Source organism: Thalia democratica, chromosome 3 (genome assembly GCF_965202585.1).
Source record: "Thalia democratica chromosome 3, ktThaDemo2.hap1.1, whole genome shotgun sequence".
Taxonomy (NCBI): Eukaryota; Metazoa; Chordata; class Thaliacea; order Salpida; family Salpidae; genus Thalia; species Thalia democratica.
In genome coordinates, this window is record NC_139167.1 from 52,596,375 (window position 1) to 52,613,003 (window position 16,629).

The window sequence follows — 16,629 nt, forward strand, 5'->3', positions numbered from 1 at the left end:
TACAAACAGGTATTAATTTTATTAAATTAACTAATTACTAAATTTTTTAATGAATGTAAATTATTTAACACGCAAAAACTTTTTTTGAAGTTAATATTCTTAGAAATATGAAAAAAGGGGTTGATAATATAACAAATATATAAAAGTGACTAATAAATTATCTTTCAAGTTTGGTTTTTATAGAGAGTTAAATTGTATGTAAAATTACAAAAGTATTAAATTTAACTTAGTAAGTGCTTATGAAAGTACATAGTTTATTAACACTTAAGTATATTAGTCAATGTAAATTTTATTCTAATCTTATTTAATTTAATTTAAATAGTCATTCTATGTATAGCTAAAAGTTATTTAAAATGATAAGGTGAATAAAAGTAAAACTTTTCTCTGGTGTGACTAAAACTAAAACCAAAAGATTATTCAAATGTCACTAAAGCTAAAACTGCGGCCCGCGAAGACTTTGTAAACTTGAAATTTGGCCCGCGACCACCAACTGCCTGCCGACCCCTGGCCTATAGTTTATCAAAAAAAAAAGCGTACGTTGTACTGATAGTTAATAGAAATTAAAAAAAAAAAAGAAATGGTACAATGAAAATAAATTTCAACAAAACAAAAATCACAACTTAAAAAAAATCGATAGGAATATTAATTAATGACTGATTTAATAGCTTTTATGACTTCAAAGTAGTTTTTTTTTATAACTTTACTATCGTAGATCAAATTAGTGTAAATACATTTAGCTTTTTGTAACTTTTAAAACATCAAAAGTTGTTTAGAATCCGCTATAATTACGCTATCAAGCGTTAAACTGTATCCAAGTGGTGTGCGACTCAATAGCTAAAAGGTTTTTTTTGCACACAAGGTCCTAGAACCAATTATTTCAAGCACTTTTTCTTTTTTTAAATTAGTAATGTTATGTTATTACAAACAAAAAAAGTAATGATTTTTTTTATTTACGCAAAATAAACATATATTTAGGTTTACCACACACGTTTTTTTGTCAAAACTTTATTCCGACTAACGGGGTTTCACTGCTCTCAAATAAAGCTCTAAGATCTAGAAAGCTTGAGACTCCGTAGATCTGTTCGAAATTTATTTGAGAGCAGTGAAGCGCCGTTAGTCGCTATAAAGTTTTGACACAAAAACATATGTGGTATATATTCCGATAAGCCTAGCTTTTCAGGGTCTCTAGGATTTAACGCTTTTTAACGTTACCCCTTATATTCAGGTTTATATATAAAAATAGCATAATGCTTTTACAGTAAGTACTAGCTTTAAACTAGCTCTATTAAAACAAATTGTAACACATAATATTTTATTCTAGTTTCTAAATAGGTTAGAAACTTGAAGAAAAAGCATTACAGTACTTTTTTTTGTTAAGTCTCCTTTCTATAGACCTAATTAAAGTGTTTCTCTAACCTACAATGGTAAACATTTTATATAAATATTAATTTTGTTAAATACTGTTTTTTCGTGACGAAAAGCTACACAAGTATAATTAAATATAATTTAAGGAATAACTACTCGTGAACCCAACATCAACAAATTTTATCAGGAAGAATGTGATGTTAACGATTTGGACTACTGTTAGCGTATGACACCGCTTTACTAGATACGCTGATTTTTACTTACAAAAAAAAGAGTAATACCGTAAGCTCGGGAAAACGAAAATTTGTTATTGTTGTCAATTTGTACAGTTGGTAAATGTGAAACTTATTTTTTTTGTTAATCACATTAGTTTTTATAATTATTTAATTACCTGCTTTAGAACTTGATTGATAGTCTCATTTTTACCCATGCTACATCTTCAAAATTGTACTATATAGTATTGGAAGAACTAACCTTATTAACAAATAAACATTGTTAATTTTAACATGGCTACTTATATTGAGAAAACAAGGGGCAACTTTAAAAAAAATTGTATATTTTTAAAGCATAAAAATACTTATAAAATTCATTGTAAAAATCCATAAACACCCAAAATACTAATACTAAATCAAAGACTGTTGAATTTAAGTACTAAATTTTTAATAGATTAATGTTATACGTATTACTTACTTATGATTTTTGCATTTACTATTTATTGCATAATGACAAAAAAAATCTTTTTTAAGCAAACTCAGTACTTTAAGTCTGTGTAAAATGAAAAAAATTGTATTAAAATCTAGTTTTATTCAAAATATAAGTATCAGAAAATCGTAACAATAAAAAATATGTGATTAACGTTGAAGCACATTTATAATGACATTTTTGTATGTGCGATGTTTTACATAGAAGAATCTCTTATTTACATTGTTCTTTTTTGTTTGAAGTTTGTTTTTGCACAGTTAAACTTTAAATGAAACTTTAGTTGTTTATTTTTCTTCAGGTAAATTTTTTAAAGCAATGTATGTGTATCGAGAAAGTTGCTTTATTTAATGTATTTATTCTTTTTTTACAAATTTTTCTAAACGCTAAAAATCTTAAATTGAAATCATATCATAATATTTTTGTTATTTACTATCACTAATTAATTTTGATGTTTGTTTAAACCTTTTAAATAGTTGACTAAAACAGTTAGCTAAAGCAAATTTTTCTTATAATATTCACTCTTTTATAGTGACAAAGACTTTATAAGTCTAAAAAGCTTAATTAGATAATATAAATGAAATTAATTAAATTTACTTTTATTTATTTTATTTCAACTTTAATCAATTCAAACTTTATAAATACGTTTGGACATGAATTTCTTTATAATCATACTTGAATGATCAACAAGTAACATGTATTTTAGACGTCTGCATACTGTTTGCTCCCTTAAGTACTATTTACGTTCAATTAAAACTATGTGAAGAACTAAAATAAAGTTGTCCACTGAAAATTATTTTCTAGGAAGGTTTATTTTGAAAAAAAAAATTTGCTACAAAGAAGGCTTAGATTTTTATAAATCTAATTAAATCGAACCTAGTTTTATAGGTATTATCTTTTTTATTAAGTATATAGATGTACATATAACAACAAATATTTAATATGAAAGTAGCTAAACTAATAAATAAATTTTACATAGTTATTGTTTAAAGTAAACATAGCAAGTAGCCCGCAATCAAAAGCAATGAATAAAACTCCTAAAGATGATGAAAGTACAACAGAACGTACCAGTTTTATCAAACAAGATGGGAAACTCAACCTTGTAAATTGCACTAAAGATGGAAGCTCTCAGTCTTCACTTACAAACTCCACTACCACAACAGAAGATGCCTATCATCCGCAGTCGATGTCTTCTAGTGATTATAGTCCAGCACATGGGGGTCCAGGGACAAGTCCTATTTCTCCCAGTTTAAGAAGTCGGTTACGTGCTGGTACCCCTCAAAATTTTCTCGATGACAACGCTCGTTTAAGTAATGTTTCTTAAAAATAGCATAATGCTTTTACAGTAAGTACTAGCTTTAAACTAGCTCTATTAAAACAAATTGTAACACATAATATTTTAGTTTGGTTTTTAAATAGATTAAAAATTTAAAGAAAAAGCATTACAATACTTTTTTTGTAAAGCCTCATTTTTATAGACCTACTAAAAGTGTTTCTCTAACTTACCATGGTAAATTTTTATGAATAAATATTCATTTTGTCAAATACTTTTTTTTCTGGACGAAAAGCTACACAAGTATAATTAAATATAATTCAAGGAATACCTCGTGAACCCAACACCAACAAATTTTCCCAGGAAGAATGTGATGTTAACGATTTGGACTACTGTAAACTTATGGCACAGCTTTATCATATACGCTGATTTCTTCTTACAAAAAAAGAGTACTACCGTAAGCTCGGGAAAATGAAAACTTGTTATTGTTGTCAATTTGTACAGTTAGTAAATGTGAAACTTATATATTTTGTTAACTATACTAGTTTTTATAACTATTTAATTACCTGCTTTGATTGAATAAAAACTTGATTGATAACCTCATTTTTACCCATGCTACATCTTCAAAATTAAATTTGATACTATTGTAAGAACTAACCTTATTAACAAATAAATCGAATGGAAACTATTTATTGGTCTGAAACATATTAGTTAGTTAACTTTATGTGGAATTAATTATTTTATTAAGACTACTTGTGTTTGTAAATTTAAACAACATATTAGATAACTAACTTTATACGATATTTGTTACTTTATTAAAATTAATCGGGGATTCTTAATTTAAACAACAGTATAACATTCGTCTAACTTAAAAAAAAATTAATTAAGTTTTGTTTATAAATTACTACTATTGCTACATATATTTCTCTAAAAATTATTTTAAAATGGCTTTTTATATTGAGAAAAAAAGGGGTAAATTTAAAAAATAGTTTTTTTTAAGGATAAAAATACTTATAAACTTTACTATTAAAATCCATAAACATCACAAAAAACTATTACTACATACAGGACTGTTAAAGTTAAGTACTTAGATTTTAGTAGATTAATGTTAAACGTGTTACTTACTTATGATACTTGCATTTAGTATTTATTGCATAATGACAAAAAATCTTTTTTAAGCAAACTCGGTACTTTAATTCAGTATAAAATAAATTAAAATTGTATTAAAATATCGTTTTATTCAAAATATAAGTATCAGAAAATCGTAAAAATAAAAAATATGTGATAAACGTTGAAGAACATTTGTAATGAAAATTTTTGCACGTGCGATGTTTTACATAGAAGAATCTCTAATTTACTTTGTTTTACACAATGAAACTTTAAATGAAACTCTAGTTGTTTTTTTTCAGGTAGATTTTTTAAAGCAATGTATGTATATCGAAAAAGTATTTTTACTAACATATTTATTTTTTTTACAAATTATTCTAAACTCCAAAATGTTAAATTGAAATTATATTAAAATACTTTTGTTATTTACTATCACTATTTAATTTCAATTTTTGTTTAAACCTTTTAAGTAGTTGACCAAAACAGTGAGCTAAAGCAATTTTTTCTTATATTATTCAATTTTTTATAGTGACAAAAACTTTATAAGTCTAAATAGTTTAATTAGATATTATAAATGGAGTTAATTAAATTTACATAGTTTAAATTTTTATAGAAATTTAGTCAATTCAAACTTTATAAATACATTTGTTCATAACATTCTCTATAATAAAACTCAAATGGTCAACAAGTAACTTATGCAATTTTTTATTTAAACAATAATTAATGAACATTATTTGGGGTCATATAAAACTGAAATATTTATTTTTAAAACTTAGAAAACTGTTTATTTACTACAAGAAGACATATTATGTAAACTGACTTATGTTTTGATCCAGTAAATAGTTAAAAAATAACGACAGATTGTATTTTCAGTAGAATGGGAATCTGATTTTTTTGTTTTACAAGCATTTTAGACGTCTGTATACTGCTTTCTTCCTTAGGATCCTTACTATTTTTGGTCAATAAAAACTACTTGATAAACTAAAATATGAGTTGTCCAATGAAAATTAATATCTAGAAAGGTTATTTTTCTAAAAAATAAATCTGTTACTTAAAAAGGCTTAAATTTTTATAAGTCTAATTAAATCGAACCTAGTTTTATAGTTATTATTTTTTTTATTAATTATATAGAGATACATATAACAACAAATAACTAAAATGAAAGTAGCAAAACTAATAAAAAAATTTTATATAGTTATTGTTTAAAGTAAACATAACAAGAAGTCGGCAATCAAAAGCAATGAATAAAACTCCTAAAGATGATGAAAGTACAACAACACGTACCAGTTTTATCAAATTGAACAGCGTAAATTACACTAAAGATGGAAGCTCTCAGTCTTCACTTACAAACTCCGCTACCACAACAGAAGATGCCTATCATCCGCAGTCGATGTCTTCTAGTGATTATAGTCCAGCACATGGGGGTCCAGGGACAAGTCCTAGTTCTCCCAGTTTAAGAGGTCGGTTACGTGCTGGTACCTCTCAAAATTTTCTCGATGACAACGCTCGTTCAAGTCAATTAAGTAATGCTTTTCAATTTACAAGTAGTACTCAATTTACTGGCCCGCCTCAAAGTCCACCAAATGGCGCAACACTCCACCAAGGGAGCCCGTCCGGTAGTACGACACGTGATAGTCAAGCTATTAATGATCAAGATTTGTTGAATGAAACAGTTGCCGGACTCGCTACCGTGGAAATCACAGTTAATGGAGAATTAAGACCTCGCATGAATGTTGTGAACAGCAGAACAAGACGTCTAGATGGTGCCGATAACGAAATAGTCGAACGTCTCGATATTTTGGAACGACAGGTTAAGTTTGTGTTTGGTTGTTTCGTTATTTTGTTTGCGGTTTTTCTAGTTGTGTTATTTTATTAATTGTGTTGTTTAATCAGTAATTTAGGCAATTTAAGTGAGATAAAAGTTGAGCTTGAGTGAATTAAGTTGACTGAATTACGTTTTTGTATTTCTTGTACGATTTATACATTGTTAATTGTACAATGCTCTTTTGATAAATAGTAACAGTCTCAACGTTACAATCATTCTGAATACTAATAGATGTTTTATATTTGAAAAGAAACTTTATATAAAAATCTTTGTGAAATAAAACTTTATAAGATAAATAAGCATGTTGTTGTTGAATATATTTCAAATTAGCATAAAAACTCCTCAGAAAGCCCCAGACTAGATATGTTTACAAATTTAATTTAGAGTGTTATAGAAATGAACAAAAAGTTGATGACTTAATAGAAATGTTGTAGATAAAAAGTTTATCGTTTACGGCAAAAATAGAATACTTAATCGTTTTGAATAAAAATAAATAACTTAACTAAGTTCTGAGATAAGGTTTATTTAAAAAAGTATCAACTATATAAAATATAAAAAGTTAAGTTATTTAAAGTTTGATAGTAGACTTTTGGTGAAAATGATAGTTTTTTTTACGAAATACAAACAATTAAACCTAATCAGAACACTAAAGTTTCTAGCAAGTTCTTTCGACTAACAACATTGAAGTTGATAAAGTAAAAATTGTTAAACTTAGAGCAGTTGTTTAACTTTGAATATTTAACTTGATCTGTATTTTTTGTTTGTGAAACAAAAATCAAATTTACATTTTAAACTTATATGAAAAAATTGTTTAGTTGACAATCTTTTTTTTATGGATTCAACACATTTTATTTAGGTCTAACTAAAGACACGGTGTCATAGGAGTCAGATAGTATAATGATAGTCTTATATAGCACAAGATAGTTATAAAATTATATTCTTACCAAATATTTCATATACACCATACCGATTTTAGAATTATTATTTTGTTATAAGTAGTATTATATAACTTGTTTAAAATTAATAAGAGATTTTTTAATTTTTTTGTTTAATATTGAGTACTTCAACAGCATATGCCTTTTGGTCTAAAGTTCTAGAGTAAGGGGAAAGCAACGTACGGCCCGCGGAGTAAAAATGACTTAGTCGCCAAATTTTCAAAACTTAAAGTGAAATCTTACCAGCGAAAGATAAAACTTCGGCCGAGAGCATGTAAATATTGCCTGCTAAATTAATTGCCGAAAGTTAAAGATGTACTTAAGGGTTTGAAATAAAATCATTTAAAGTTTAGAGAATATCTAAAAGTAATAGATATTATAAAAAGTAATTTACATAAATTTGTTAAACAATTAAAGTTATTTTAATACAAGAGTCGACACGGCAGTCTTTTACAATTCGCGGGCCAATTTTCTAAGAAAAAGTTTTTGGGGGCCACAATTGCTCTAAATCAGTTTTAATAATAAGTACTATAATTAACCAAAAATATGATTAAATAAGGAATAAAAGGGCAATGGTAAAAAGTTATTATTAAAATAAAAGTCTAATGAGCTTTTACAGCAAGTGTTTTTTTTGTTTTAAAAAAGTGTGTTTATAGTTGAAAAGTAGCTCGCGTGCCGCAGTTTGTCGATATTTGCTCTAATAAATTTCAATATATAGATATAAAAACATAGATATGAATAGTAGAGTTTACAAATTTAATCTATGCAGTTGGTCAATTCAAAAGATTATAAAAGCTAAAATACTCTGGCTTAAGATCATCGTAACGGATGCTCTCAAAGATAGATTTGCTGAAACTTTCTAAAAAGTAAAATATTTTTTATTGGATAGTAAAGTGTGATTTACTACTTAATTAAAAAAAAAAATTAGATAAACATTTAATGACCGAAAAGAAAAAATTAGACAAAAAATATTATTCATTTGAAAATAAAAACACTTTTATTGTCATTTCCGACAAAATTAGTTTTTTAAAGACTTATTTTTTGCTTTAAATATTTTTTAACGGTACAGGATTAAAAACACATTTATCATGTACAATAACTAAAAAAAGTTTTGTGTTTGCAAATTAATATATTTTAATGTAATTAAACTAAACAATTTTTTTTATTCAAGTTCAACTGACTTTTTCAAAATTTAAATTAAGCTCTAACTTGATTATGGAACCAAATACTCATTTGTATACAACAGGTAGTTAATAAACAATTTTGAAACACACGTATAACATGTATTGTTGTAAATAGTATAACAGACTGAGTTCAAAAGTAAAACTAATATAGTTACTGAATTATATAGATGAATTTAATTTTCTTAAAAAAAACGAAACAAGCGATTGAAATTTATAAGTTAGAAGTGATAGTGAATTTATTTTTTAATCTTTTTTAAAATAATTTGGATAATTTTAAGTATTCATATATAGGAAATTGCTTTTAAAAAGAAAATAGTATACTAAATTGGTATCAAAAAATTTAACGAGAAACTTGATATAATATAGCTATAACTACTTTAAATGTTTTTTACGTAAAAGTTATATAAATTCTTATATCACTGTGTTATAAATAGAAATATTAAGATAATAACTTTTAGATAAACTCTTCATGAAAAAGTACTATGTTTCTAAAAAAAAGTTATTTAAAAATAATTTATAATAGTCTAAAAATTTATTAGAGAATAAGAAAAATTCCCCCATTTAAACCAAAACAAACTAAACATATAAAAATAATTAACTTTAAAATAAAAAAATTTTAAATAAACAATTTTGAAATTAAACATAAATCAAGATAACATTATAACAAATAGTTTGTAAAAAAAGTTGATTTTACTATTAACTAACAGCAACTATAAATAAAAGATCCTTTTTTTTTCATAAGCTTAAAACTAAATGAGATTATAGATAGTGTACATCAAAATTGAAACTCTAAAAACAGACAGCTTAAAAAAGTATTACGTTCAAACAACAATAAAAAAACGATTTTAGAAGTTTGTGTGTAAGTTGAAGAAAACTAAATAAAAACTTAATAAAACGAGTTCAAGCAATTTAGTGAAGGTAAATGTATATTAAATATATTCTGATTAAATTAGAGAAGTAAATATTTCTTAAACATTTACATCTTTCACAAAATTTTTAACAACATATTTAAGTTTCTGTAACAAAACTTTCTAATTGATAAGTATTAGAAAACCACAGCAAACGATAAAAGACAAAAGTTAAAAAAAATTACAGTGTTTCAAAAAACTAAAAAACAGCATTTAACCTCAAAATAAAGTAAAACAGTTTTAAATTAAATACTAAGACCATAAGCGATAATTTATACTCTTTGTACAATATATGATTAATTTTCTACTTTGCCACTTAAAAATATAATAACAGGATTGAAGTTAAAATACAATAGTTTAAAAAAAAAAAGTATTCTACAGAATAAAATTACAAACTTATTGATTAAAAAAATTTAGTTTAAACAAAAACAAGACAAAGTACAACTATTTGTTAGCATAAATCTGAAGGTATAAAACTTATAATTCTGTTATAATTTTAGTTTCAAAAAACAGTTTTAACGACCTCAACTCATGTACATTTGAATGCACTTTTGCACTTATCAAAAACGCCATATAAATCATAAAACGACACTTTCTCACTTACTGCTCGATCGCGACTTACTGTTGACTCCCTTGAGTGAAGCTATTTCGGATATGATGCGCTTCATGTGCGCCCGCACCGCTTCCTCCTGCAGCCTCTTGCAGTCCGTCTTGTACGGGTGACCTTCCTGCCTGCTCATTCCCTTGCACGCCTGATCGAACCTCCTGGCCACCCCGGTGCTGAAGAGCGCCTCCTTGCTGTGCTGCGAGTGCTTGGTGAGCTGGACGAGCGCTTGCACTGCCGCCAGCTTCACCGAGATGGACTTGTCGTTGATGACCAGGTCGGCGAGGGTGGTGGACACCCCGTTGCTGGTGGCCACCGAATGCATGCTCTCGTCAGTTGCCAGCAGAAAGGAGAAGGTGGTGCAGCTGTTCAGGCGCACTTTCCAGTCAGTGCTGGCGAAAGTGTTGCGAAGAGTGTACATGGTGTTGTGGAGACATGTCAGGTTTGCAGGCGAAATTTTGCCTGATCCTTCCTGGATAAATTGCATAATCAAAGGAGAAATTCCACTGTGAGAGTCCTCAGCAAGTCTTCTCTCACTTTCAACGACCCCTAAAAGGAAGCAGAGCATTTCAGTGCAAGCAGATTGCAGCAGGTGCAGTTCTTTCTCAGCCATTGACTCTGTAGAAAACACAAAGGAAAAGCAAGATCGACCGCTTTCCATTTCTGTTTTCAAGAAAAGATGAGCTGTAATGTTACCAGAAGCAGCAAAGTCAGTTTTTAAAGCATAATTCAGCAGACGTGCCAATTCAAGCTTGGCTTGTACAGTGCTTTTGTTAGAAGTCATTGCAAGGTGTAGGTACTTGAAAATAGGAGACTCTATGTTCTCACATGTTTGAAGTAAGCGATAAAGCATAGGAGAGTGATGCTTGCAGATGCGTGAAACCAACATCATCACAACTTCACTGTGCTCTATATCAACTTGACAAGAAGCTCTTTTCAGGACAAGCAAAACTAGATCTACTTCTGCAAAGGCTGTTGATACAGGCAGAAGAAAATGATCGGTCAAACCAACTGCATATGGGAAACAAAGGCAGTTTAAGCAGTCTAATATCAAGTCTTCAACTACCTTATAAGTGCTATCTCCATGCATGGAGACTAAGCTTGTACTGGTAGCAAACTCTTCAGATAAAATTTTGATCAGAGTTGGCAAGGCTATTCCGTTAGTGTTACAAAGCATGGTAATGCATTCCTCAGTCTCCCACGTTACTACAGACCTAGCTACTTTCAGCATTTCTCCAATAGCTTTTGTAGACATAAGCATTGGGTCATATGAGTCACCACCATCTCTCTGTGGTCCTGTGATAGGCCTAGCAGACAGATTTCGATCTGTTTCCATTGCTCCATCTGGAATTTCAACTCTTAAAGTGTGACCAAGCCTGTACCACAAAGCCATCCAAACACCACTGGCAAGAAACTTGCGTATGGGAAGAAACTCATTTGCAGTGACCACAATCTGTTTTACCATAGCAACAGCACCATCTAGTAAACCTCTGCTGGGAGGAGGTAGAGTGTCAACTTCAGTTAAGTTTGCTACAGCAAAACTGGTAACTTCTAAAACGCGGTCAAGTTCCAGTTCAAAATCACAGCCAAGATCACTCAGTTCTGCTAAAAGTGCTGAGGTTGAAAGAACATGAGTTGGAATGTGAGACTCTGTCATAAGCCTGCACAGTAAAGAGTTGATTCCCATTTGTTCCAAAGGTGCTTTACTTTTTACACCAATTTGTTCAACAACCATTATAAGAATATTAAGTATTAGATCCACTGCCTGGGGCCCTGCTTCATCTGTTTCATCAATGTAAGTTTTTATGCTATTGACAAGAACTTGAAGATTTGGTTTCCCAATTAGCAAGGAAGCAGCTTGCTGCCTGTTGTTATGGCAACATGATGTAATAACTTTTAGCGAGTTCAAGCAGGTCTCAGCAAAGCTGACTGCCTGCACTACTTTGTTAAAAGCTGCTTTCTGGCTGCAAAGGTTAGTGCAGATTTGTGTGCCTACAATGTACTTTTGACTTGCAACAGGTAGAGCAATTACTGGCACGTAGCTTAAAGCAGCAAAGCAAGACAAACAAACAGATGACAAATGAAATGCAGAGTCAGAAACTTTGTTTTGAGAAATGTTTGTAGTAGTTAAGTTGCTGTGAGCCCCATCTGTTATAAACTTGAGAAATGAGCTTGAACCAAATTCATTATAAATTAACTCAGCAACTTTTGCGTTTTGACTATGATCACAGCTCTCACACAAAAACACAACACATAATAAAGCTTGACTATGAACTGTGTTATCATCATTAAAAAAGTTAAAGGAAAAAACACAATTCAAAACTTGAATGATTTCTATAGCATTTTCACTAAAATTATCCATACTATTAGCTTTTCCTTTCAAATTAGTAACATTCTGAATGTTAAAATCTGAGGCTGACCATGCAGTCAATAATGCCAGGATATCACAAACTACCTGAGAAAACCAAGGTCTGCGTGTCAAAGAGTCTTTTCCAAACATATCAGTCATAAGATTAACAAAAATATTAGGTACTTTAAGTCTTTGTACCATATTCCACAAAAGAGCAACATCACATTTGGTAGTCAGCAGGTTTGAAACAACTTTTAGAACAGTTCTCAGTCGAGAAACTCCACTCAGTTTGCCAGCAAGCAAGTTGGTGATTGAAGTACTGAGTTGATTGTCAAGTCGTTTAATAAACGCCTCATCAGCTATCAACACCATTGGAGTGGTCAACTGCATACTGTTTGGATCTGTTGCTGCAATTATCTCATCCCAGTCATCATCAGACTTGTTTCCATCTCCCCCACCCGAGCTCACCTTGTTTAATCTCTGTTCTTTTTGTTGTGACTTGCTGATCACAGTTACTCCCTGGTACCTCTGGTTTGATAGAGATGATACCGATCTGGAAACCGGCCTTTTGTCTTTTGAAATTTGAATGTTTTCAGTGTTTTTGCCAACTGACTTGTTGTTGTTATTGTTTTTGTGTTGCTGAGCACTGGCTGCCATTTTTTGCCGAGCTTTTCTTAGAATTTTAGAACCACTCCCTTTAGAAGTAGCTTTCTGGAAAACTTTTTCTTTAGCTTCTGTTACTTCTTTTGTTTGCTCATCTGTAAACGGCTCTTCACTAGCAGGCAAGCTTTCTTCTAAGATTTTAACCTTGTTTCTTACAAAGGGATGATTTAATAGAAATGGCCAAGTGAGTCTTCTACGAGGGTCTTTAATAAGCAAACCTTTCAGAAAACTTCTAAAATCCTCACTCATAGATTTAGGCCATTTTATGTCATCTTTAATTATGAGGCTTACTAACTGGAAAATACTGTTTGTGTAAAATGGTGGCTTACCAACATACAGCTCATACAAAATGCAGCCTAAAGACCAAAGATCCGCATTATGATCATAGGGTTTTTCCTCAACTAGTTCAGGAGACATATACAATGGTGTACCTTTAATAGAAGTCAGAACTAAAGTATTGACACTCATTGCACGCGCAAAACCAAAATCACACAGCTTCACAATCCCTCCTTTACCAATCAGAACATTCTGAGGCTTCATATCTCTGTGGAGTATTCTGTGGGAATGCAGGTAGAAAAGAGCCGACAGAAGCTGGCAGGCAATGTCATTGACTTGTGTTTCAGACAACTTTCCGTCATCTTCCAAGATTTGAAAGAGTTCACCTTCAGCAAGCTCAGTGACCACAACAACTTCCTTGTCAGTCTCAAAGCTGTCCAGCATTTCAATGACGTTCGGATGCTTAAGGCCTGACATTATCACAATCTCCTTTTTAAGGTTCTTTAGATCTTTTGGAGACTTTCCAGCTTTGGGAATAAATTTCAAAGCTACTACATAGCCAGTGTACTTTTTTCTACCTTTGTAGACCTTTCCAAAAGAACCTTCTCCTATTATGTCAAGAACATGATAGTTTTCCATTTCAGTTGAAAAGTTTTTGTACTAGTATCATTTTAAAAAAATAGCACCTGTATTTTTGAGAAGAACTTACTAAATACACTTATTTATAGTACTATGAAATTAAGTTAAATCTTAAATATACAAATAAAATAGTTTTTATTTCAACTATTAAAGCTAAATCTAAAAACTTATATAGTAAAATCATTATAATAATGTTACAAAACTTTATAACGCTAGCTTAAACTTATTGAAGGAATTAATGTAGTCTAAACATTAAATATAAAACACCTATTGTGACATAAACGAAAGTTGTCAATAATTCAGTAAACTAAAACTTTTACTAATCTATTTTTTCATAAACATTTATTATTGCATGTTCACCAAACAGCAGTAATGTACTAAATATTTCTAAAAATGCATGTATATTTTGTTGACATCTCAGAATTGCAAAGATTAAGCTTTTACGCTTAATTACTAAGGCAAAAAAAAACCACCTTTTATTATTTATTGTACCTTTTCTAGTTAGTAACCCATAAATTTTTTATCCCCTTACTAATTATTGCCTGCTAATAGCCAAAAATTCTCCTAAGTAGGTAATATAAACTTATTTTGGGAACACTTGCTTTAGAGCTTACTGCAACAATTTAAATGAGATCAAGCTTTATATAGTTTATTCAGCTAAATATTTAGGTTATAACTATTAAACTCTATTTTTAATAGACAATTCTTAAAATTCAATTTAGTAAAATACCTACGTTGTTTATTTGTGTCCCTTTTAAGACCATAGTTAGTAAGTTTTTTAAATTAATTTATGTTAACTAGTTTTCAGTACTTGCTTGAAGAAATGTTTAATATCAGGGTTGCCACTTTTTGAGTCAAAAAAACTGCCCTGAGTCACCCTGAGTTATTTTTCAAATCCTTCATTAAAAGTTTTGCCTCTGGCGCAAATTACTTATATCTCATTTTCATTTCTCTTCTTAATAATTAAAAGGAAGGTTGTATGTGTACGCTTCTGCATTAGATGTTTACTAAAACTATAAAAAACACTGTTTTTGAAGATTGGACAACACTAGACCATATTTTTGTTTTTTTTTTACTGAAATCAAATATTTATAAGTTATAACAAACAACTTTATATATGAATTAGTGACGTATAAAACAATATAGTTTTATTAAGCTAACTAATAAGTAACTAAAATTATAAAGTATATTAAAACTTTTTAATGCATACTTAAACTTTTATATCTCTAAACTGTTTCTGTTTAAAATATAAACTCAAATGATGATTAATATGAATTTGAGATTTAAAAGAAATACTAAAAATGAACTTCTAAGAATCGTGAAGAACTAGCCGTAAGGCTAAAAAACTCTACATAAGCATTTCAAAATCAATTAAAATCATATTCTTAAAAAATTGGTTATATAAAATAATAAATTATTGAAACTGGATCAACTATATATCATTCTAGATCTAGAAAAAATGTGTCCTAAATTTTTTTAAAAGTTATAAAACTATCCTGAGATATTTTATATAAAATAAAAAGTGCTCTGAGTCATCCTGAGTTAAAAAAATAAGTTAAAATATAATTTTTTTAGAAAATCAAAATATCCTGAGTTTCTATGAGTACCCTGAGTGTGTGGTAACCCTGTTCTTTGTTTATAATAGCTTTTAATACAATTAAAGGGGTCAGCTGCAGTTGAAAGGTTTTTGAAATGTTTTCATTCATAACATTATGCAAATGAGGTAAAGTGATAATACAGCAAAATATTGAGAATTTTTTTACCCTTACCCATAACCCACCTTACCCAAATATATAAAAAGTAATCCAAAAAAAACTTATTACTGAAAACTTTTGATAATGATAAATAAAATATTATCCAATCATAAGCGACCTTAGAACTGCAGCCAACGTATATAAAAATTTAGTTGTCTGTAAAGTATTTTAATTTTCTGTTTTATAAATTTTGAGCTAAAAATAATGTATAGGTTTTTTATCATTACTTGTACTACACTGTTTTTCAAATTTAAACAAACCTAAAGCTAAAATGTTGCTCTCCATACTCTTAGTAGTTTTTGTAGTAGTATTGGTGATATTTACAATTTTTATTTGTAATTTTTTTCTAACTTAAGATAGATTTGTGCACTGCAACACTTTATAAGTTTTAGTTGTTAATTACTTGTAATTTTAATATCGTAATATTTTTTAAAGTCTATCGAGATTTTAAAATTATTTGTTAGTTTAATTGGAGCGTCTTTTTTTGTTGTTGTTCAGTAAACTATAACATAGTTTTATTATTATTGTTATTATTATTTTACAAATACAGTTCAAAAACTTAAGTTAAGCTTTAATATCTTCCTTCATAGTAATTTTATTTTTCAGTAGTATTGAAACTAAGGATTTCGATATGAAAAAACACTCCTTTGTATTAAACTTTTGCTTGATTAAACTTTTGTTTTTCTCCTTGACAAAAGATCAAGTAGATAACTTTAAAAGCCTTTTTGAACGTTTCAAGTATACAAACAGCGTTCTTATATAATACTTAAGAGTCAAAACTTAAACATAATGGTCGAAAAATAAAATAAAAAGTTTGCAATAATATGCTGTTTAAAATATGTCTAGAGTTGTGCAATATGCATATATAGCAAACTTATTTTGGTACGTTGACATAAAAGAATTGAAACTTTTTATACTAAAGTAAAATATTCTACAAAAAATGAAAACGTTTATTGCTTATAGAACACATACATTCTTGTTTTTGAAAATTTTATCTTAATTTTAATACTTACAAATAATATTTATAGAATAAGTAACAATTATACT

The 16,629-nt window shown here is 28.9% G+C and overlaps 1 protein-coding gene across 1 annotated transcript; it reads right to left on the reverse strand.

The window, feature by feature from the left end:
• Positions 1-9,824: 9,824 nt before the first annotated feature.
• LOC145831531 (serine/threonine-protein kinase 36-like) lies at positions 9,825-13,828 on the reverse strand. The gene has a single exon (XM_082938811.1). It carries the CDS (start codon positions 13,826-13,828, stop codon positions 9,893-9,895), a length of 3,936 nt encoding a protein of 1,311 aa, XP_082794937.1. The 3' UTR covers positions 9,825-9,892.
• Positions 13,829-16,629: the final 2,801 nt, after the last annotated feature.